The sequence below is a fragment of the Vombatus ursinus genome, unplaced genomic scaffold (genome assembly GCF_900497805.2).
Source record: "Vombatus ursinus unplaced genomic scaffold, bare-nosed wombat genome assembly UNPS02004691.1, whole genome shotgun sequence".
In the NCBI taxonomy this organism is placed as follows: Eukaryota; Metazoa; Chordata; class Mammalia; order Diprotodontia; family Vombatidae; genus Vombatus; species Vombatus ursinus.
The window spans coordinates 3,723,706-3,746,996 of record NW_020944469.1 but is presented as its reverse complement, the minus strand read 5'-3'; the positions used below and the strand labels follow the sequence as shown (position 1 = coordinate 3,746,996).

The window sequence follows — 23,291 nt, the reverse complement described above, 5'->3', positions numbered from 1 at the left end:
AGAAGAGCAATTCCCGAAAATTCCTCCTTTTAGAGGACTGACCACAATCTATGGTTTTCTATGTGTTAAATCTGTTAGAAAAAGGAACTACTCAGATCATCTATAAATAATGCTTGCGTGACTCTATTTCTCATCAAAATGGTAATGTGTACGTTAGCTTTTTTGTGACTTGTCAAAACATGAATTTAGATTCCTAAGGAGATGGTATATGGTAAATATAATTTAGATTTTGACAAAGGTCCAAATATATTAGACTCTTCATGTTCTTTCTCACAATCTGTCTTCCACTGTACATGTACCTATTTGTTTTCTTCTATTCCCAGTGGACAAGAAGAAGAGATTTCAATTTCCTTCTCTTGGTTTAACAGACTCTTGGCATAGTACGTAGGGAGGGCAAGTGAGATGGTGGTGTGTTTTGAGGTTTCAAAAATCAAAGTAATCTTTAAATAAGATATAAATTAGAGGAGAAAAAGATGATCAGAAACAAAATCTCAAGGGGAGGTTAGGTTAAGTCTGTAGTAGGAAGAAAAAGATGAAAAGTTCTGTAGTTGCCAAAATTAGTTGTCCTTAGCTAAAAAATTGATAGTGAGCATATTCTCTATCAAGTTATGATGAAGCTGTATCAACCATTTCCAAATATTTTGTCAGATATTTTTTTTCCTTGTAACTTTGGAGGTAAGAAATAGTAGTGTTCTTTTTGATTGGCAAGTTCTACTTTTTAAGTCATTAAAATACAAAATTTAAAACTCTGAAGTGAAAGTTATTCAAATTGAATGATTAGAAACAATTAGTACATTCCTAGTTCAGAGTTACTAAATTTTTGGTCTGACCTTTTTGTTCTGCTGCTTTTTGTCTCCTGCTAGAAATTAACAAAGAAAAATTGCCTGGGAGTAATTTAATATTTTTAAATTTTCATTTTCGTACCTTGCTTTTAAATTATTTAGATTATTGTAGTGGTAGCTTTGAAGGTACGTGATTTTTCATGGCAATATGTGTTGAAAACACTTTTTGTTGAAAGTGTTTCTGATTGTCCCCATTAGTATTGGACATTTCCCTAAAATAGTTCATTTTGAACTAGTGGTTTAGGACGCTTTTTGTTAACCATAACATTTTTTGAAGCTGATTCCCCTTATGTCCTCAAAGAGAAGAATAAGGTAGGGCAGGGCTGGGACAGAATTTAAACAGGAGTAAACTTCCCTGACCCAGAAGGCCCTGCAGTGTTAGTCAACTAGATTGCTGACTAATACTTCATATTTGAGTAATGATTTGAGTGACATAGTACTAGGACACATCAGACAATAGAACAGTTTTATTTTATCTGGAGTATGTCACATGCATTAATTTATTAAAACAAAGATATATTGGGAGGAGGAGAAACTCAGGAAAAAAACAAAACCCAAGAATAAAACACATACGTATAAAGAAGAGGTCAAGGAATTTTCGCCAAAAACTCAATATTTCGTAAAATTTGTGACACTGTTTTGTTTGTAACAGCATGTGACAGACCTCATACTTTTATTGTTCTCATTTTAACTATTTACTGTGATTCAATTATGAGACTACTAAAAGAAACATAATAGGATCATAGATTAAGAGCTGGAAGGAAACCTTTAGAGGTCACCAACCCCCTCTCATTTTAGAGATATGGGAACTAAAGTCCACGATACTTTAACTGACCTGCCCAAGGTTTCACAGAACTCAAACCTCAGCTTTCTGACCTTGAATTGACTTCAAATATAGCAGTCTTTACACTGTATAAGGGTGCCAAGAGAACAAATTTGGATATCTTGGGCCTCTTCCTTTCCTTTGCTGCATCCCCTTGCTTTTTAGGTTTGTGGATTTGTAATAAACAGCTAACTTAGTGTTTTACTCCCAATTTGCAGCACAGGGAGGGTAGTTATGGTTTTTGTGAAAAGCCAAGATCATGCAAGAATAGACATATCTGGGTCTGAACTATCTATTTAAAAAATAAGTCTATACCATGGGATATTGGGGCTCAGACAAGTAATGAGATTTTTGAATGTGACTTTCAAAGTAAGTGCACTTTGTGTTCAGAATCATGGGTTTTGAGAAAGGGGCTCTTCTACCTGTTAGAAAAATGTTTTTGAAATAGTGGTGATAATTTTATTTCGAAAGTTTGATGCAGGCATTTTTATTTCTGTACTTGCTGCTTCTTACTATTGTTGAGAACATAAATGAAAGTAAAGTGGTTTTGTTTTTTTTTTTTGATAATTATCATCAGGTAGATAATTTAAAATGGTTCCAGACAAAAGCCATAGATTTTATTTGGGAACACTGAAAGCAAAGGTAGTTGCCCACTAATAAGAATAACAAAAATAATTTTGAAAAGGTATTTTTATTTAAAAAAAAAAGTCAGATTAGAGAATACATGTTTAAAAATAGTGTTTTTAAAAATCTTAGAGATTTTAAATCTTAAAGCAGTTTCAAGGGAATAACACAAGGAGTTTGGATGGTGAAATGGCAGATTTGCTGTGGTATGTTAGAATATTTGTATTTATTCAGCACCAATTGATTTTCATTATTTGGATGGAGGTAACTACATGGGTATAATTTTATATCAGTAAGGAACCATAGCAGGGTTACAGAGGTTTATTTCTTCCCTGCCCTCAGGCTATTTGTTCATGCAACCTTAGAATAAACTTGCAGAGACTACCATGTAGTTACTAACACATCTGAATTCTAGACTGTGTGCTTGTAAACACTTTTTTTTTTTACTCTGTTTAGCTTCAATTGTTCTCACGTGGTTTAGTAGAACAGGCAAGTGATAGTCAAGAGTGGGGTAGTTTTATCTGTAAATGTAGAAACACTTTAAGCCGTGTGTTTTCTTACCTACCATGTGTACACACAGTTGTAGTGAGAGGAGAACTGTGTCTTTTCTGGGGACTGCGTTACGTTAGAACAAAAAAGAACTGCATGAGCTGTCAGTTTGGCCATGAGTGGCACAGAACAATAACCATTGGGTGGAGTGGTAAGGCCCAGGCTGAGGCCTGTAAGTATTGTGACATGCAGTGCAGTGCTGGACGGCTCATATTCCTTCTTACTAACTTGCTGGATTCACATGTAAGCTCATGCTTTCTATGCTTTGCCTTTAGCTTTGTTAGGTCTATTCTTGAAGATTTTTGGATGTATGATATCTCTAGCCAATGACTAACCTGTTTTTAAAGTTCTTTGGCTTGTACAGTCATAGGGTTATAGGGTTAGAGCAGGGCTCCTTAGGTCATCTAGTCCAACCCCATCATTGGACACCTGAATAAACTGAGGCCCAGAAAGGTGACTCTTCCAAGGGCACACAGATATTAAATATCGGAGCGCTTAAGTTTGAATCTGATTTAGGATTAAACTTGACTCCGAAGATTCAGTGCAATGGCTTTCTGAGAGCTATTCTTAGTCTTCGAAAAAAGAAGACCAAAAAAACCCCCAACCCCATACCCCTCGTTTTCATGATAAAAGTTCAGTCTTTATGGTTGTAGGTGTAGGTAGTGGAATCCAATTTCCTTAGGGTTCCAGCATACTGATCTCTTCTGAGATGCTGCTCCTCACCACTCATTTCTCACTTCCCAATATTGCTTGTCTCCTTCCCAAATGTCCCACTCTGCCTTGTGGGGATGCAATATAATGGTGTGGAAAGAGCCCTGCCCTGCATTTTTGGGAACACAAGATGTAGCTTTGAATCCTATTTCAAGGTTACCTGGTTGACCTTGAGGAAGTTACTTCTCCTCTCTGAGCCTTCTTCATCTCTGAGATAATGAGTTGTTTTTTGTTTTTTTTTTTTTTAAAATAGATGACTTTTAGGATTCCTTTCTAATCCAAAATGCTCTCATCTCAAGGGGTGTTGTAGCCTAGGGGTCCAAATGCCAGCAGACCACCACAACCTGAGGCCTGATTCTGTCATCTCAGTACTAGTGTAAACTAAGTTTGTCAGAGGTGTATTAAAATGGTTAGCTCTTAGAAGATGCCTCTTTTGGGGAGTTGGGGGGGAGTTGGGCACAAGGACTCAAGAGGATCTTTGGTAATGATAGCTAAGCGCCTTAGTACTTTCAAAGAACTTGAAAGGCTCACAGCAATCCTGCGATTTAGGTTTTGTAAGAATTCTCCCCATTTTACTGACTGGAAATTGAAGCTCTGCAGAATGAAATGATTTGCCCTGAGGTATGTGACTACTGAATTTTAGGGCCAGGATTTCAGCTCAAGTCTCTCTTGCCCTGCCTACGTGGTCACAGATCCCTGATATTTCGAAGTCATGTTAACCTCAAATTGCTGACCAGGAGTTTAAAATCATAGTGGGTTGAGCCAGTGGGCTAGTTGGGCTCACAGAAAAGGAACAAGGCCTGATATTAGCCTGTTTGTCACATCCAAGGACTAAAGAATAAATATTCTCTTTTGACATGTTGTCTCCATTTGCAAGGTCCTTCAGGTTGGGAACTAAGTCTCTGGATCTCCTTCAGTGACGTGTTTGTTAGAGCGTTAGTATCTTTATTTTTCATTGTTACATTTTGAGTTCTGAATTTATCTCCTACCTTCCCTCCCTTCCGAGAAGGGAGGTGGAGAAGGCCATCATTTGACGCACAGACATTTGTAAAATGATACTATACATATCTCTATTTATCAGTTCTTTCTCTGGAGGTGGAAAGCCCTCTCCTTCATAGCCCTTTTGTAGTTGATTTGAGTATTTATAATACTCATATAACTTAGTCTTTCCAGTTAGTATCTTAAATGTAGTTTTGGAAGGGGGGGGGAGTTCGAATCCAACCCCCCTTAATCTACACAGGCCTGGAAACATAAAGAGTGGCTGAAACAGGAGAACCTCAATCCTCTGGTTGCAAATCCAGTACCATTTCCACTAGACCCTGGTACCTACCTATCCTCATCCCTTCCCAGTAGCATTTATCTACAGGCAGTATTGATTTGATTTTCTTAGCTCTGTAAGTACTATTAAGTGATTGTATGTTGGTCTATGGTTCCTCTCTTGTGACCCTTTTAGGACAGAGGTGGCAGGCTCGATTTCATTAGCTCTCTGGATAATGTTGGTTCACCAAATGTTTAATCATCTTCCTCCTTCCTCTGGGTTTCTTTTATTTTCCCATCCCTAGAAAAGTTTCTTTAAATTCAAGAATAAAGAACAGTTGAAAAGCCAATGAAGATGGCTTTTGGCATTTCAGAGGTCAGCAATTAGATTATTTATTGCTCCAAGTAACAGTAGTGACCACCACTTCAGAGCTGATTTTTCCCTCTTCCCTGTGCATTTCTCTGTGACTGCCTTTGCTTCATCTTGTGTTTTCCTCATCTCCTCTATGTAATTGGCTAGGATATGGATATTAATCTTGTTTAAATATTCTGCTTTTTGTTTTTTCAGTAGAAAAGTTTCTCAAGTTTTTTTCTTAAATCAGTATGAAAAATTAAAATTTGGTTAGTTTAACCTTTTATATGTTCTGCCCTGCCCCCAAATAGTAGCTTAGCTGTTTATGTTCTTGTAGTTTGATTTTTTTTTTCCCCCTCTTTGTAGGAACTTTTGCCAAGGCCTCCCTTTTAATGGGGTGTGTCCAGGAGTTTCACTCTTATCTTGAGATGCCCTTAGTGTTACTGAAGGCTTTTAAGGACCATCTTATACTGTTTCTTGAAATCCCTCACTTCATACTGTTAATCTGCAGCCTGGTGGTCAAGTTAAAAAAAAAAAAGAGTCTGTATGGCTGTTGAAGTCCCAACTGCCTGACAATTCCAAATGGAACATCATTTGAGGGATCACCTAAGTAAATGATTTGTGTGGCGAGTGCTCCAATCCCCCCCCCCCCCCCAAGTTGCTTGCCTTCCAGTGGACCTTCGATAATTCTGATGGGTTAGGCATCTAGGAAATACTTTGTTGCTTTTGTTTTCTAGGTCAGCCAACAATTTTCAAGGAAGCTTAAAAATCTAGAATTACTTTGAGATGACCAACTATCTTAAAAGTCACTGTTTTAGAAAGCTGAAAGAATATAAAGACTAGTTTAATGGTTGGAGAGGCAGCCAGATTTCTTGGACAGGGTAATAGATTTGGAGCCAGAAGCCCTGGGTTCAAATCCCTGCTCTGAGAGAAGTGACTTTGAGGAAGACCTTTGATCTTCTCAGTCTGTTGTTTACTAAAATCAGGAGGGTCAGAATAGATAGTTCCATATGATAGTTCCAATATGGTTCCATATCAGCATCAAATTCAGTTACTAGATGGGAGTCCTTAGAACTGGGCAAGTGTGGGCTCCTCAGCTTGTTAGCTGTGACAAATCACCTTTGAGAGCCTCAGTTTCTCCTAAATGGGAATCATTTGTGAAGTTAGGAGTCTCAAATGAAAGAGGTAATGTGTTGATGGAGTGTCTACTTTTGTTATATCTCCAAAATTCCTTATTAGAAAGGCTGTTCTTATATATAGGTGGGTATACCGTGGAACAAAAATGAAACCTTGTTAAGTTGGCATGTCCTCTCCTTTGCTTATACATACTGATTTTTCACTTGCAGATCTCAAAGCACTTACCTGGGTCTGTGAACTGTAGTTTTCCAGAGAGAAACCAGTAGGGCTAAATGACTAATCCCTTCAAATATCTTTTAAGCAATAACTTTTTAACCAGTGTTTGGCTGATTTTCTTCCCTTCCCCCATTGTGATTTGGATTCACAGGGGAAACCAGATGTCAGTTTATAGCAGAACAAAACTAAGAGGGACTCGAATTGATAGCTAGAAGGAACCATGCTTAAATACTACTCAGTCCGACCTCCTTCTTTATGAGGAAGTGGTGGCCCAGTGAGGTAAAGGGACTTGACCAAGGTCATCTAGCTGAGAGGTGGCAGAGCCCCCAAGATTTGAATCGAAGTGTTCTAATTCCATGTACTTGATCACACTGTCAGTAGCCCTGGGCAGAGGGATTGTGGGGTTTGTATCCCTCACAATTCTTGAATAAAGATGAAGGCTGGATTCTCCAAGAAAGAATGCTTTTCTTGCTGTACTGAAGTCCATGTCCATTACTACTTGGAAAAGTTGTGCCTGTGGTTCCTTGCTCAAGTAAAATCAACAGTCATTTAGTACAAGCCAGACACTGCTAAGCTGTGGGGCTACAAAGATTTTCTTAGGTAGAGATGGGTTGATGCATCTAAATAAAATGTGTACAGTTAACAATCGGGCAGGTGATTTAAAAGACATTTGAAAATCAGTTGGATCAGTGTTGTTCAAATATGTTCATTTAGAATTCCTAAATTGTTAGCTTCAGCCAAATTTTGTCATTTTACTCATTGTCTGTAAATAAGTACTTAAAAACAGTTCTTTTCCTCATTAGAAAGCATTTAAATACAATATTTTACAGCTTTTTTCTTTGCTAACTTCCAAACATTTTTGTATGTTGTATTGTTGCTGTTTTAGGTGACGGCCAATGCACACATTCCTCCAGACTACCTCCTTAAAATCTGTGAGCGGATTGGTCCCCTCTTGGACAGAGAGATACCTCAGAGTGTTCGTGGGGTACAGACTTTGCTAGGCGTTGGCCGACAGTCTTTGTTGAGAGCAGCAAAGGGTAAGGCTTGCCTAGCCTCTGGGGAGGAGAAGGGGGGACACTGGTGGATGGAAGAGGGGGAGAATGTGAAAGGTGATTAAGACTTGGGAGATAAATGACATATCTTGTTGACATTCTTGGGTCCTGGATAATGAAGGGAAGTGCTTTGGTTAGTTCACTAGTACAACTAGTTTTGATCAGGGGAAAGTAAGGAGCATGTCATCTTTGCAGACAGAAGAATGAAATCTGCTAACTCTGGGGAGGGACTTGTCTCATGGCAGAAGCTGGCCTCACCTCCAGTAGCAAAGCTTCAGACCTGTCATGCTGAATGCTACTGCTCTGCCTCTGCTTTGCCTGTGACTGACTAGTGTTTATTTCTAATCCCAGCGTGATGAACTTAGCCGGTTTTCAGAAATTTAGATGCTTAACCTATACAAATATACTTAGAGTTTTAGATTTCAGTCAGTAAACATTTAAGTACCTTTTATGTACCAGGTACTGGGGATGCAAAAAGAGACAAATATTTTCGTTTTAAAGAGCCAAAAGTTATTTGTCGTTGAAGTCTTGTAGTGAAAATACAGACGACAAAGCCCTGGACTAAATGTTGGTCTTTTTGCAGACTGCAGGAGCGCGCCATGGAATGGATCTGCTTTTGCAGCTCTCCACCGAGGCCGACCTCCAGAGCTACCGGCAGACTATATGAGAGCCCCGAATGTTGGTAAGTGGTGGATGTGAGAGAGCCATTTCCTGTCCTCCTCGTAAATCTCAAATAGTTAGAAGAATTACATTGACCATAGAGACCACCTGCTGATACTCTCTGGTTTCTTAGCGTCTCTCCCCATTCTCAAAGCTTTTACCAGCGAAGTTCAGTCATGCTGTTTTCAACATAACGTTTATTAGGTGCCTGTGTGGCTCTGGGGTTACAAACAGTGAAACTCCCTCACCCTCAGAGCTCACGTTCTATGGGAGAATTGAGTCATTCTCAGTTGAAGCACTTTCTTTTTCAGATATGCATGTGTGAAACATGGATGTTGGTTTAACTACTTATTTATGCATAGAAATTCCAAACGTCTTTACTGTCATTGAAATAAAGAAAATGAAAGTGCATTCAGTTCCTAGTCCTCTTTACTAAACGTATTCCTTTTTTGTTTGTTTAAAGGATCTGAATACCCCTTTGCTAAATTGGTTTTACAAGGATTAAATAAAGCCAAAAGTTGTGCAAATTTCGGAAATGGTCATTTTGGTTTAGGTTGTTTCTAGAAGTTTGAACAGGAGCATCCTTTTGCCAAGTCTAAGGAAGTCAGATTTTACAAGTCATTTCATTATGTGAGTCTGTGGACTATGGTCTCCCTGTCATTTTGCCAGTGAGAACTTTTCTATGTGTGGGTGAATGAACAGTTTCTAAGTAATGCTCATTCATTGTTCAATTTTTGTTAGCTTTGGACTTGGTACAGAGCATTTGATTTGTAGCTAAACAGATGTCTTGTATGTGCTACCCAACCTTATCCTCTCAGTGATCTAGGATTCTTATTTCAGTGCTATCACCTGAGGGTGAATAAAGCTACCACCTGAGGGGTGAATAAAGCCTGGCTTATCTTTGAAAGGCTTTGTTTACCTAACCGGGCCCTGACCTTTCCCTTTTCCCTTTTCCCCTGCTTTTCCTACTGGTACCTTTTTTTTGCTTACCTGTGTCCGTTTGAGGACTTCACGAACACAGATGGTTCTGTTATACAGCTAACTTTACTACTGTGTGATGAAACTTGGATGTCAAAACTGTATATAGTTGAGGTGTGTCACAAATATAGTTAACTGTAGCCAGCCTTGAAGAAATTTCAAGCACTAATCAGTTAGAGTAGTAACAGGTGTTTCCTGTTGTCAGCAGGTGGGCCCTCCTCCCTACTCCTCACTCGGTAGGCTTTTGGCTAATCAAATCTATTGATACCCTCCCAGGCTGGTGTCTCTGTCTTTTCTCTCTGGCCTGTGACATTGACCCTAATCTTCACAGTTAACTAACTTCTTTAAATCTGTCATACTTGATTCTCTTACCTTTTTATTTTCTTTTCTACCAAGCTTTGACACCCTACTCCACCCTCCCCCAACACACACCTGTACTTCCAGAGTCACCATTTTTCATGTATTTATTTTTTATAAGCCCCATACTCAAAGTCAAGCAGAATCAGTACTAGAACTTGGGTTTTAAGAAGAAAGGTTTGACTTAAGATGTGTCTACACCATCTTCCCACCGTGAGCACATTACTAATGGTTTCAAGATGAAATTGCCCTACCCTACCTTCCTCAAATATTCCTTGGGTCACCAAGAGAAGATCCATTTATTTTGTATTTAATAAAGAGAAGGGGGTCCTTTTAGAACATTTGGCTTGGGGGCAACAATTTTATCTTGTGACTCTGGTTAGTGTGTTCATTTTTGAGGGGGGAAGGAATATTTCCTTAATATCTTTCCTAATGCTCTTTACCCCTTTAACTTTCCTGCTAGTATTGAAAGGGAAGGTCTGACTTAGAATCAACAGTTCAAAAGAATTTTAGGGTCTAGCTAGTCTCTATTTTACAGAAGTGGAAATTTTCAGTCTGAAGAAGGTGTGGCGATTGAGCACCGAGTCAGGCAAAGGCACTGATGACCCTCGTCCTGATTCAGAGTCCATTTTGGGAGGACTCCCTACTGATTTCCTGGTTTTCTGGGAGTCTCAATGAGAGAACGCTGGTGGGACCACTTGGAATAAGCAGCTCTACCACAGTAATGAATTTCAGGGGGACCTAGCCACTCTCTTTTCAGTCATCTCTAGTTCACTGTAGGCAGATCTGTCTCTGTCCCCATACTTTACCTTTAAATGTGAGCTAGTAGGTTTTAAAGAGGTAAATTTGGGGCTGACAAATGTTTATGCAGCAGATAAGTTTATGGAACTTGTTGTTTAAGAGATAGCAAAGGCTGAAAATACAGAGCAGTTCCTAGAATAGTAAGGTTTATCAGGAAAATGGGTTGATTGAACTAATCCTTAATCAGCCCTTTGCATAATGGGTGCCTTGGTGCCACTGACTTGAGTAAGACTGCTATGTTAGATGGATAAAGGATGGAAGTTAGTCTTGCCATTATTTTCTTTCTTCTCTCCCCCAAGGTAGCCAGTCTGACTCTGAGAATTACTGAGTGTCACTGAAAAGACTAGAAAAAATATCCCCAATTTTAATAAGTAATTTTACTGAACAGAGCTAATATGTACCTTCTTCATCTGTTTATCACTGCCATTCCTTTATTGCTTAACATTTTATGTACGTTGTTAGTTGATTTTCACAGTAACCCTTTGAAGTATATATTTTAAGGAGTGTCACCATTTTTCAGATGAAGAAATTGAGGCTTAGAAGTAGTAGTGAGGTACCCAAGATTCTGAAGTTAGTAAATGAATGACAAGGCCAGGATTCAAACTCAGGGTTTTTGATATGAAGCATATTCATCCATTACACTGTGATCATTTGTTAATTTGTGTGTGAATCTTAGTTTCAATCTAACAAACAAGTGCCTATTATGTGAATATCACTGTGGTATACTATGCATGTCGATACAACTGGTAATGTTTTCTTGCTTTTTATCTATTATTCTCCCTCTTTTCCATACTCTGTCTCTAATATTTGAATCAAACCTATCTATTTTGTTCTCAAAGTTCTCTTGGTTTTACGCAGTAAACTTAAGTTCCTGCCTGAATTCTCGGACTTTGGTTGATGTCTCATGGAAGTCTTTTTGAAATGGTATGTGGCAGGCATTGATGGTCTTCTGATTCTTTTAGAAAGCTGCCCTCTCGGTTGCAGAGGGGTGGGGCTGTTTGACATGTGATTTAGGCGAGCATGGTGTGATTTCTTTTAGTTCATAGTAATCTGAATAGCTCATAAAAAAACACATGATATAGGCAATTAATTTAAGGTTAGCTTCCTTTATAATTTTGTACCAGATAAAACCTCAAACAGGATTTACCTAGCAAAGTAAGCAAAACCAACAGGAAACCCTCTTTTAAATTTATAATTCTGGGCAGGTTTCCCACTGTTGCCCACAGCTCATCCAAGTTACCATAAAAGAACACCATAAAAGTGGCTAATTTTAACATTAGTCTGAGCAAAGTATAATTATTAGGAAGGTAAATCGACTTTGAAAAGTCATCTAATGCATCATTCCCAAGCTAAAAATGAGCAACCTTCTAGATTATCTGCTTGGATGGTGATTCACCTCCCAATCATAGCCACCGCCATGAGCCAAGGCCAGCACTCCACACACCCCTAACTGAATGAAATGGTATTTGTGGAGACTCCTTGACATTATCCTTTATTCTGCTGTATGTATTCAGAACCATTTCCCCACATTTTTTGGAGTGATAAATTTAAACTATTGACTTTAGGACAGACTGGAAAGGTAAATTGCTTCCTAAGTCTTTGTCCTAGACTGAGTGACTGATCCATTGCTGTGATCACTTTTTATGAAATTCATTTTTAAAGTGTTACCTTTTTTAAATACACAGTCCTGTGTGTTTTTTAATCTACTTTTTTTTAAGGATCACATTGCCCCCATTCTTTGCTTGCAAAAATTTTAAGTGGTGACCTTACCTGTATTGCCCACAATGATGGGTTCTGTCCCTAAGTCGACATAGTTAAGAGTATTTTCTATCCATCGAATGGGGGAGCAGTCCCTGATTTCCAGGTTTTGTTTCCTGTTTGCATCTATTTTCTGCACCTTATTAGTGTAGGCCTCCCATACTTCAAGACTTGGTGTTACAGGTGTGGGTGTTTCTCATGCCAGTGCATATCACAGCCTCTCCCATGCCTCAGTGGAGACGGTACCAGAGCTGCTGTGACTTTGAAAATACTTTAGTTTTTGCTCAGCCCTCTGGTCAGTTTGGCCAGTGGAGTCCTCCAGCACAGGCATCCACTGATTGCTGACCCATGTCCCAAGCCTTGCCACCTGGGATAGGTCCTGCCAGAGCTTGTGTTTTGGAGGCTTAGTCTTCAAGAAGCCACGTTTATACCTCCACGGCGTGATGAGGCAAAGGAGAACAGTAGGGAAGTTGGGAATATACATAAAGATGGATAAAGGGATCCAATTGAAGCTTGAGAGCAGGTTTTTGTAATTTTGGAATGGTTACCGGACTCTAAGCTCTCGTCATGCCATTTCATTAGCTAGTTCTGGGTTCTACTTGATTAAACATATTGTCCTTGCGTTGTGTCAAAACCATATCTAAGCAAGCAGAATGAACCAAATTTAAAAAGTTTTAGTACTTATCCCACTCAGGCCCTGGACATGTATAATTAGTATTTGTACTATTCATTGCCATCTTGCAGGAGTACTATGGCTAAGTTTTGCTATTTGTATTGAAAATGCTACTACTTTATAGAATTGAAATGAGTCCGTTTTAGTTGGAATTAAAACAACATCCTGATTTTGGGCCAAGTGATAGGTTCAGAAGTCATTGAAGTGAACACAAATTATAGTCCTTTAGGATTATTTGTTGAGATCAACCAACATAACAGTTAACATAGACAATGAAAAGTTTTATGAAAACACATTTATTCTATGAACAAAAATAATGTTTCACTAAATGCGGCCTCTGAACAAGCCAGCTGGATTAGCCTGTCCCTTCTGCTTTGGGGCCAGCTTGAATGGCAGCAGATGGACCTGCTTGTTCCTCTAACTCCATCATAGGCATAATGCAGAAGTCTGCTTTAAGCCTGCTTGCTTTTATCTTCATGCCACTTACCCAGTGAAGTCTTCTAATTTGCATGGTAGCCCTGTAACAGAGTGTACAACTCAAACATTCATACAGAAAGCAAATTCATATTTACATCTAGCTGTAAACTTCCAGTTAGCAGTGTTTGGCTGTTTATTAACATGGCAAACTTATGTCAGAGGTTGCTGCTAAGGTGGAACATCTCTCTTTCATGTAGAGGTAAACCTAGATGAGAAAACATCATTTAGTGTCATACCTAATCATCTAGGGAAGTGAAATTTCTGCCATCTAAACTTTAAGTCATGGTCTATTTAAAATTGGTGTATAGCTGAGATCTCTTACCCACAAGTCAATCTTCTGCAAAGGATTTCTCTTGGCACCTGCCTTTATTTTTGTGCTCACATAATAGGGCATGAAACAAGTTGCTTTTTGAGTCATTACTTTGATGCTTGTAAGGATTGCCTATCATACCACACCTGCAAGTAATTAGAATATAAATTCAGAGGATCTTTTCTTTATGCCAGTAAATATTAAATGAATGGTGGTACTTTAATTGCTCCCACATGGAAATCCAAGCTATCCTTTTAAAAGATAACTATAAGGGTTAAACCGACTCTCTTCTAAGAGTCAATCTTGTATTCTTATTTCTAAAATTATTGTACCTGGGACAAAACTGAAATATCACATTGGTCTTAATATAGGCTGTACCCTTAAAATGACAATTTTGGATAGGAAAAATATGAGTATACACTGAAAGATTATCAATTATAGATTGTACTTAAGTTTTGTATGAGCCAGGTTTTGGGTGGGGGGAAAATAGGGCTTCATTTTATACCAATAGATTAATTGTAATATTTTGATCAAAATGAAACATACTAGTGGTTTTTTTTTTTTAATAAGTGAATCCTTTTTCACTAGTGGAAAATTATTTATAATTCTTTGAAGAATTCTGAACTTAACAAATATCAAATAGAATGAGCATTTTCATGTACAAAGCAGAACAGAAAAAGAGGGTGGCACGTATAGCCATGAGTGTTCCATGTGTTCAGCTGGCTTCTCCCTACTGGTATATAACAAATTCATATTATTTTTTATTTATTAAAATAAGGTGCTTTTTGTGTTTTTACTCCTACTATAATTGTCTTTTTGTATTTTTTGTCTCTGTTGTTATACTTGGGTGGGAGAGAACTTGTGGGTGTGTGCACTAAAAAGTGGAGATACTGTGTTAACAATTTCATTAGCATACAACTTCCCCGCAATATACCTATTGCAGAATGGGAGCTATACCTCTTCTTTCTAATCTGCCTATAGTTCTCTTATTTTTTTTCCTTGTGAGTCTCTGATCAGGAGATGATAGCTTTGCTTAAATAATTGTTATGTGCTATACAGTTGGCCTAACTTGGAGCACACAGTGGTGTCAAACTGAAATAGAGCCTTGCTGGCCACATGTTGACTTAGAAAAAAAACCACAAATCAGCATTATGTATTTTTATTGATTTTATTCAACATTTCCCAATTGCATTTTAATCTGGTTTGGGCTCACTTGGGACTTCTGCTCTAGGTGACATGTATCAGGCAAGCACTGAAGTTTTAAGGGTGTCTTTTTAAAAATTATTTTAAGAATGTGTTTGATTAATGATTTTGTCTAAATGTCCCAGTCATAGGGGTGGGGAGTGTGGGGGCGTCTTTTCCTCTCACCCCTGTCCATATTGAACTTGCTTTTGTGACAAAGAAACAAAGCATAAATATCTGATATGGTCATCCTGTCTTGATATTATTGTACATAGCATCAGATAAAATGACCATGTCTTAATATTGTATGCAACATTTTCTACTAGTTGTCCCTGACCTCTCTGAGAAAAGAGAGAGACGTTTTCATTATCTCCAGGCCTTTCTCTGTTTGTCTGATTACTCAAGACTCAGCTTCTTGTTAGTCATCTTTTAATTTAATTAAGTTGTTGACATCGTTCATTTTGTTCCTCTGGTTCTGCTTATTTACTATTGGCTCATACAAATCTTCTTGTTTCTCTGAATTCCTCATATTTGTCGTTTCTTAGTGCATAGTAATAATAATAATAACCTTCATATACTAAGATTTTTTTAAGCCATTCCTCAGTCTATGGGTACCCACATTATTTTTAGTTCTGGGCTACCACGCTTATTCTGCTATGTATTGTTCCTTTATTTCTGTCCTTGCTTAGTAGCGGGATCACTGGTTCAAAGGGTATGCCCTTTGAAGGGTCTAGCCTAATGTACTATAGTTCCAAATTGAATTGCAGAATGGTTGGGCCAGTTCTCAGTTCCACCTACAGTGGACCATTGTGCCTGCTTCCCACCCCCAACTTTGCCTTTACATTTTAGTCATCTTACCACATTTTACCACATGATAAAGTAAAACCTTATAGTTGTTTTAATTTGCATTCTATTACTATAGTGATTTGGAGCTCATTGTTATATTTTGAGCTTTATTCATGCACTGAAAAACATTTCTTTGTACAACTCTTTGCTTTTTGTCCTATGTAGTAATAATAGCTTATATTCACATAACGGGTATTGTGCTTTACACACACACACGCACACACGCATGTGCACACACCACCTGGTGATTTAGGTATTGGAAATCGTACTAACCCCATTTTATACATTGGAGAAAATAATGCCAAACTAGCACAACCACATCTCGTAAGTTGCAGTGGTAGGAGGTTAAACCTAGGTCTTTTGACAGTCAGATATTCTTTACAACACCCTGCTTGCTTTTAACCAGATTATCTTTCAGAAATGAGATATCAAAGTTATTATTCCCACAAAGAAATCTACGAAGCAATAACATTTCTTTTTCATAGAATCATAAGATTTTAAAAAATGTTTTTATTGTTATCTTTGGTTTTTATTATCACCTACATGTTTCAGTGTATCCCTTTCCATATCCTCTCAGAAGGCCATTTTATTTAAAAGAGGAAGAAAGAAAAATTTCAACCAAACTGAAGTCTAACGCTTTATCCAGTGTACCCCATCTACCGCCTCTTGCTTACACAAAGGTGGTGGAGTGAGAGGGAGGGATTTTCTCATCTCTTGACCTCTTCTTTGGGACCAGATTTGTTGTCATTATTATCCTGCCACATTCAGTTTCAATTGTTTTGTTGTTCTTTCCTTGTGGTGTTGTCTTCACCGAATCTCCGTATTTCACTTTGTCTCAGTTCCTGGAAGTCTTTGAACACTCCTGTATTTATGGTGTTCATCTCTTACAGCACAGTGAATATCCCATAGATTCATTTACAACAATTTGTTGTATGGAGAGAAGCCAGGTTTTGTACCTAGGTCCTTTTGTACCAGTCTAGCCTTCGTTCCACCCTTCCATGGTCTTCAGTCTGAGGAAGAGACCGTTTGGGAAAAGAAGCTAGAATAAAGAAAGTTGTGTGTCTTTGTTATCAGAAATGTCAGGCTGCCTTTGCAGGGAGCTTTCATACAGGTCACCAAGTTTCCCCTTTTCCTGTCTACTCTACTCTTTTCCATATCTTAGAAATGAGAAATCTTACGGCAGCAAATATAAATAGCCTGAGGGGGACAGTGGTAGTGCTGGAAGTCATGCCGGGAACATAATGCCATTGAGTGATGGGGCTGACAGAAGCCTTGCAGACTACATGCATGTTTCATAGATGTTTGACATCTAGTATATTACAAATTCATGTCATCTCTAGGTCCTGTGATACCAAGCGACTGTATTTTTAAGTTTCACAATTCTTATTAGGAGATGTTCTGGTTTCTTTAAAGCCCAGAGGCTGCTAATTTACTTGTTTGTTACAGCATACTCGGGGACCATGTTCCTCATCTACCAGGCTTTTCAGATTCACCTCACCAAGCTTAATGCAAAAAGCCCTACTCTAGGTAGTAGAGTTAAGAGTTGTTGCCTTGAATCAATACTAAATTTCATAACATTTCTTGGTTCAGTTCAGTTCACTTCAGACATTTATTTGGGTGGGGATAAGGGAGAAGCAGGTAGGAGGTCTATGCTTATCGCCTACTTTAATCAGTTATGACTACATTTTAACTACTGGGAACGTCATAAGTGATGCTTTCTGACTTTTAATGACTATATTATGATAAAATGAGAATGGTAAGATCACTGAGTTTTTTAATCAGATGTTTTTTGTTTGGTACAGACCTATGGTTTGGTTGGTATAGGGAACTTCCAGAGTATTGAAACTTCTACTGGTGTTCCTTCAGCAACTTGCCTATAACTTAGTCTTCATCTTGCAATACTATGGGCGACTTGCACCTTGCCCGTGGAAACCCAGCCAGATATTTCTGATTCCCAGGCTGGCCTTCTACCCACTGCACCAAAATGGCTCTTAAGTCAGGTGATCTTGGTTCAGATTTTTATTCTTAACCTATATGACCTTTGACAAGCCAGTTTAATTTCTTCAGGCCTCACTGTACTCATCTGTAAAAAGGGGTTGGGCTAAATGATCGCTAAGACTCCTTGTAACTCTAAATCCTATGAGCCTAAGAACTATATTTTGAAAATGCAGTTTGCAGATGGATTTTCTGAAGAAAATTGAGTTTCTCATCTGCTGTAATAGGTTCATTTCATACACTTATAGGATTGAAAGCTAGAAAAGACCTTCGAGACCTGAGGATGGGGTAGAATATTTCTCAAAAGATGCATAGGTGGTAGGTCGGATGAGATGACTGAAGGTCCCTTCCAGCTCTTAAGGTTCTTCAAAATTACTTTTTGACTCATGTACGGGCAGCTTTGGTCGGGGGGGAGAATCTACATAGATATGAAGATACTTATTGTAATGGGTGAAAAGCAGAAAAAAAATTCACCTGTGAACAAAAAGTCCCTATAAGTTGTCTATTTTTCATTGGTCCACTGCAATGATTTGTTCTCTGGTTCTACCTCTGTTTTTGCGAGTTTTGAGCCTTTTTTTTTACTTGAGTCCCTTATTCTACTTCCTTTATTAAAAAAAAATAGCGTATCAACAGAGAAAAACATTGAAGTATGTTTTTAAAAAAGACAGCGCACAAAACTAATAAGCTGATGGTATACTTTTTTCTCCCTCATTCTGTAATGCTATTCTAAGTCTATGGTGCTTTTTCATTTTCTCTTTCCAGCCAAGCAATTAAATAATTCATTTTTTAAACATTCTTTTTTTTTTTTTAAATTTTGAGTTTGAAATTTTTACCCTCCATCCCGCCCCTCCCACACCCATTGAGAAGGCAAGCAATATGATATCAATATTATTATATGTGTTGAAGTCATGCAAAACATATTTCCGTATTAGCTGTGTTGCAAAAAAGAAAATAAAAAGCAAGAAACATAAAGTGAAAAAATTATGCTTCATTCGGCACTCAGAATTCATCAATTCTCTCTCTGGACATGGATAGCATTTGTCATCCCGGGTCCTTTGGAATTGTCTAAATTTTTCACAGTTGATCATCATTACAGTATTACTGTTCCTGAGTACAATGTTCTCCTGGTTCTGCTCGCTTCACTTTGCATCAGCTCATGTAAAGCTTACCAGGTTTTTCTTATAATTTTTTATAGCACAATGGTATTCCATCACAGTCATATATCAGTCAACTTGTTCAGCCATTTCCCAATTGATGGGCAATTTCCCCTCAATTTCTAATTTTTCACCAGATGGTGCTTTTGTTTTCTTTGTTACGTACAATTGTACCGCTGTGCTCATAATCTTAAGTGTGTTTCTTCTGCCTGTCCACCTTTATTGCTATGCCACTTCATTTTGTCATGGAATCTGTCCTTCTTCCCTAAGACATTCATTCAAGATAATAGACTGAGAATCTACACTGTGCAGAAAAATAAGACAGGTGTAATTTTTTTTTCTCCAAAGGTTTCTCCCAAAACTATGAAGAATACTTTCCTAAAAACCTAACTCAGTTTAAAACTACATAGTAAAAACAAACATGTCAATAAAACTGTTAGTTGAATTGGAATGTTATTTTAGGGTGGGAATCCCAAATATAAATCTGTTGTGAAGAGAAAGTGAATGGCAAAGATAGTTATTAACAGCATTAGTCAGGGGGCATCCAAAGTTAACAGTAAAGTAAAAAAATTTTTTTTTAAATTTATGAACTTGATGCTAATCAATGAACATTAACATTTCCATATATACAAAGGACCAAAAGAAAAAGATTGCATCTCAAACTATATATAACTTGTTATTTTTAAAGTGTACCCAAGCTTAACATAATAGTACTAACACCTCTCTTGTCTGTGTCCTTCTGAACTTAATTCTGCTCCCTTTTGTGTATTTTTAAATGCTTCATTAATGCCCTTTGACCTTCCCCTCCCCTCCCCCCATCCCCAGTATTAGCCCTGCCTTGTAACAAATAAGTAATGACAGATTCTATGTTTCTCATGATTTATCTCAGGCATATCTTTCCAGTCACATTCACTGTGAGTGACTACAGGATGCTTCTTAGATCTTAATAAGATGGACTGATTAAGACCCATGATTGAGACTTCAGCATGGTGTAGAAAAAGCATCAGTCTTAGAGCCAATAAGGCCTAAGGTCAAGTCTTCGCTCTAGCCTCACTTCTGTAATTTGTAAAATGGTAGTGATACTTACAGGCCAGTAGCTACCTTACGAGGTTGTGAGGATCAAGTGAAGTGACCTCTATACAATGTTTGGCCATAAAGCCTCCATAAATGCCAGCCATGATCATTATTCTGAACATATAGAAAGCAAGCAGTCTGCTGTAGTCTGTATTAGGCTGGCCTCGGAGTCAGAAGACCTGGCTTTGAGTCCTACGTGGACATAAATTAGCTGTATGGGCTTAGGGAAGTCCCTTAACCTGTCGGGGCTCTTGACACCTTTAGAAGAAGTACAGTCATGGGTAAGATGCCCATCTGTATCCACAGGGAATGGTATAAGCATTTATTAAGCGCCTACCATGTGCCAGGCCCTGTACTAAGTCTTCACTGACATATGTCATTTGATCCTCACAGCCACCTTGGGAGGTAGGCACTGTATTCCCCATTTTACAGATGAGGAAACTGAGGCAGATGAAGGTTAAGTGACTTGCCCAAGGTCACACAGCTAGGAAATGGTTGAGGATGGTTTTGAATTCAGGTTTTCCTGACTCCAGGCCCAACACTGTCTACTCTGCCCCTTCACCACCTCATCAGTGGAGAGTGTTTTCACACCATTGAAGTCATAGGCCCAGACTAAAATAATCCCCTTAGTCAGTAAACATTTATTAAGTGCCTACTCTGTGCCAGGCACTGTGCTATGCACTGGGAATACCACTGAGAACAAGAAGCAGCAGAAAGGGAGTGGGAGTTGGGGTGAAGATGATGAAGTGACCCTTGACCATCTTCAGTGGGGCTTCTGGAGGGGCAGAGGGCATACGTGAAACGTGTGTATGCGTGCTTGTGTGTGTGTGTTAGAACAAAGACCCAAAACCTAGCATCATAAAAGCAACACAGGATTTAGAGTGCAGCAGCGGATATTCAGATTTGGACACCTCTACCTCCTCTTAGGCGTGTGACTGGGCCCAGTTATTTGTGTGGGGCTGTTTCCTCATCTCCAAAAAAGAGTGGTTGGACCACTAGGTTAGACCAGGTAGCTTCTAAATTTTCCCTTTGAAATCTATGACCATATGATCTCATCTAGCCCATTATTAAAAGCTTATTTTTTACCCTCTTAAATACATTTCTGTCATGGAATCAGCGATTTAGAGCTAGAAGGAGCCTTTGAGGTCATGTGATCTAATGCCCTAATGAAGAAGTTCATAACCAGAGAGATGAGTAAGGGGCCCAGAAGATTCAAACCCAGGTCCTCGGAGTCTCAAGCTGATACTCATTCCACTGTTTGATGCTTAAGCATTTGTTCAAAGATGTAAAATAGTGTTTTTAATAAGTAACATTCATACAGCAGTTTTAAGGTTTTCAAAGTGTTTTCATACATTATCATTCGATCACCCTCATAATCCTGTGTGGCAGGTGCTGTCACCTATCCCTGGCTTACAGATAGGGAAGCCGGAAGCACCAAGAAGTTAAGTGACTGAGGTCACATACCCAGGGGTTGATTTCACTCCAAGTCTAGTCTGTCCACTGGGCCACTGTGGTCTCCTGCAATTTGACAAGAAATCTGATCAACATTTTTCATTTTGCCTTCATAATATTTTGCTAAAGAGCATCTGATCTTGTAGGTTTGATGAAGTGGCATCATTTGTTGCTCTAAATCCACTTGTAGCATCTGAAGGCTAGTCTCCCATGTACGTAACCTCTTCCTTCTTAATGTTAACTCAATAATGTGGGGACAGGCTTGGAAATGCTTTTGAAACCCACACTGGATATCACTGAGATATAAGCATGATAGGATTCCTAAAGAAAATCAGGTTATGTTTCCCCAAGGAAGATTTCCCTAAAGGATTATAACCAAGTTTTCAAGTTTGTCAGCCCCTTTAGGAGCTGGGATGTCTTCAATGTGTATTATTCATGCACACTGATTATCTGACACTTGCCCAAGCTGCTGATTTGTGTTTAGTATCAGAGGGTTTTTTTTTTATCCCTTCTACTTTTGGTGTGTTCTAAATAAAATTAGGGAGTTGCATTGAAAATACAGAAATATTTTGTTTAGTCCTCTAAAGAAAACTGTCTTAAATCTCAGGAATTTTTGCACACTTATGGAACATTTTCCATATTCTACTAGATTACAAGGTTTAAAAAGGAAGGAATCCTTTTTTGTAGTATAGGTATTAAGGATACACACTCTACCTTACTTTAAGAAAAGTTTGTTGCTTTTTAATTTTTGCACCATTTAGTAATTTCACCTTAAATCCTCCCCCCAACCCTTTATAACAAAGAAAAACATTTAAGCAAAGCCGCCCAATATAAGGGGGTCTGAGAATGTATATAACATTCTCCATCCCTAGGTCTCACCTCTGCTGAGAGCAGGAAAGGATTCCCTTAACAGATCTCTAGGATCAAGAAAGATCATTCTGATTAAAGTTCAGTTCCTTTTTATTGTCAACATTATTTTTTCCTTTTTCCTTTTTTTTTTTTAAACACGTTTACTGGAAAACTGGATTGTATGTGGAGCAGACTAGTTGAATATAGTTTAGATGATTCCAGTTTTATTGGCAACACCCCAAAGGGTCATGGTCTCAGAAACACCAGGTATAGGACATGTGGCCTCCAGGGGTGCTGTGATTGACCTCTTCGATGTCATATCACACAGCTTCCTGACAGCTTGATTGATCAGCCTTAACCTTCCCAGTGAAGGACCAGTATTGTCCTCTGTCTTTATATTTGACTTAGTGGTCAAGGGAAGTGACAATATTATTAATAATGTTGTTATAATAGTAACTACTAGCATGTATATAGCACTTAAACATGTGCAAAGTGCTTCATAAATGTTATCTCATTTTATACTCACAATAACCCTCAGAGATGAATCCTTTTATAATCCTCATTTTACAGATGAAGAAACTGAGGCTGATAGTGACTTGCCCTGGGTCACACAGCTAGAAAGTGTCTTGAGGAATATGAACACAGTTCTGAGGGGACACTATGCATCGCATCACCTAGCATAGTTAATCAAGCTTTTACAAAACTCCTAGGGATGTTTTTCTAAGGGTCTTGGGGGGGGGGTGGAGAAAAGAGAAAGAGACTGCTTCAAAGCTGAAGGAAGGGTTTTTGGTCTGTGAGAGGTGGAAGATAATTGAACTTTTTTCTTTTCCTTGACTCTTTATATCCTTTTATACTGCCTTTTTGGCCTTTAAAACCTTTGACTTGGTTTCTCTCTTTTCTGTAGAGACAACAGCTCCTTCACCTTTGGTGCTAGCTTGGGGCAAAGGTTCAACATTATTTTTAATCTTCCTGCAACCTTCTTCTTGTCTGAAGGAGGCCAGAGTTGGGATTTTCTTTATGGTTCTGTTCCTTCTCTTGGTGAAATCTACTAAAGCCAGTTAGCAGGCAGCCAGGAAACCCTGGGTTCAAGTTTTGTCTATGACATGAAGTGACTGTGGGAGGTGCCTTAGGTGATGTTTTAGTATTTGTTTAAAATTTGCTC

The 23,291-nt window shown here is 38.4% G+C and overlaps 1 protein-coding gene across 8 annotated transcripts in view; it reads left to right on the top strand.

Moving 5' to 3' along the window:
• Positions 1-23,291, top strand: part of BRWD3 (bromodomain and WD repeat domain containing 3) — a 128,413-nt gene that overhangs the window by 1,901 nt on the left and 103,221 nt on the right. For all 8 annotated transcript variants that reach the window (XM_027839458.1, XM_027839421.1, XM_027839414.1 and 5 more), the window contains exons 5-6: positions 7,398-7,548; positions 8,147-8,245. In XM_027839458.1, coding sequence (XP_027695259.1) covers positions 7,398-7,548; positions 8,147-8,245 — 250 coding nt within the window. The remainder of the gene's footprint in view (positions 1-7,397; positions 7,549-8,146; positions 8,246-23,291) is intronic.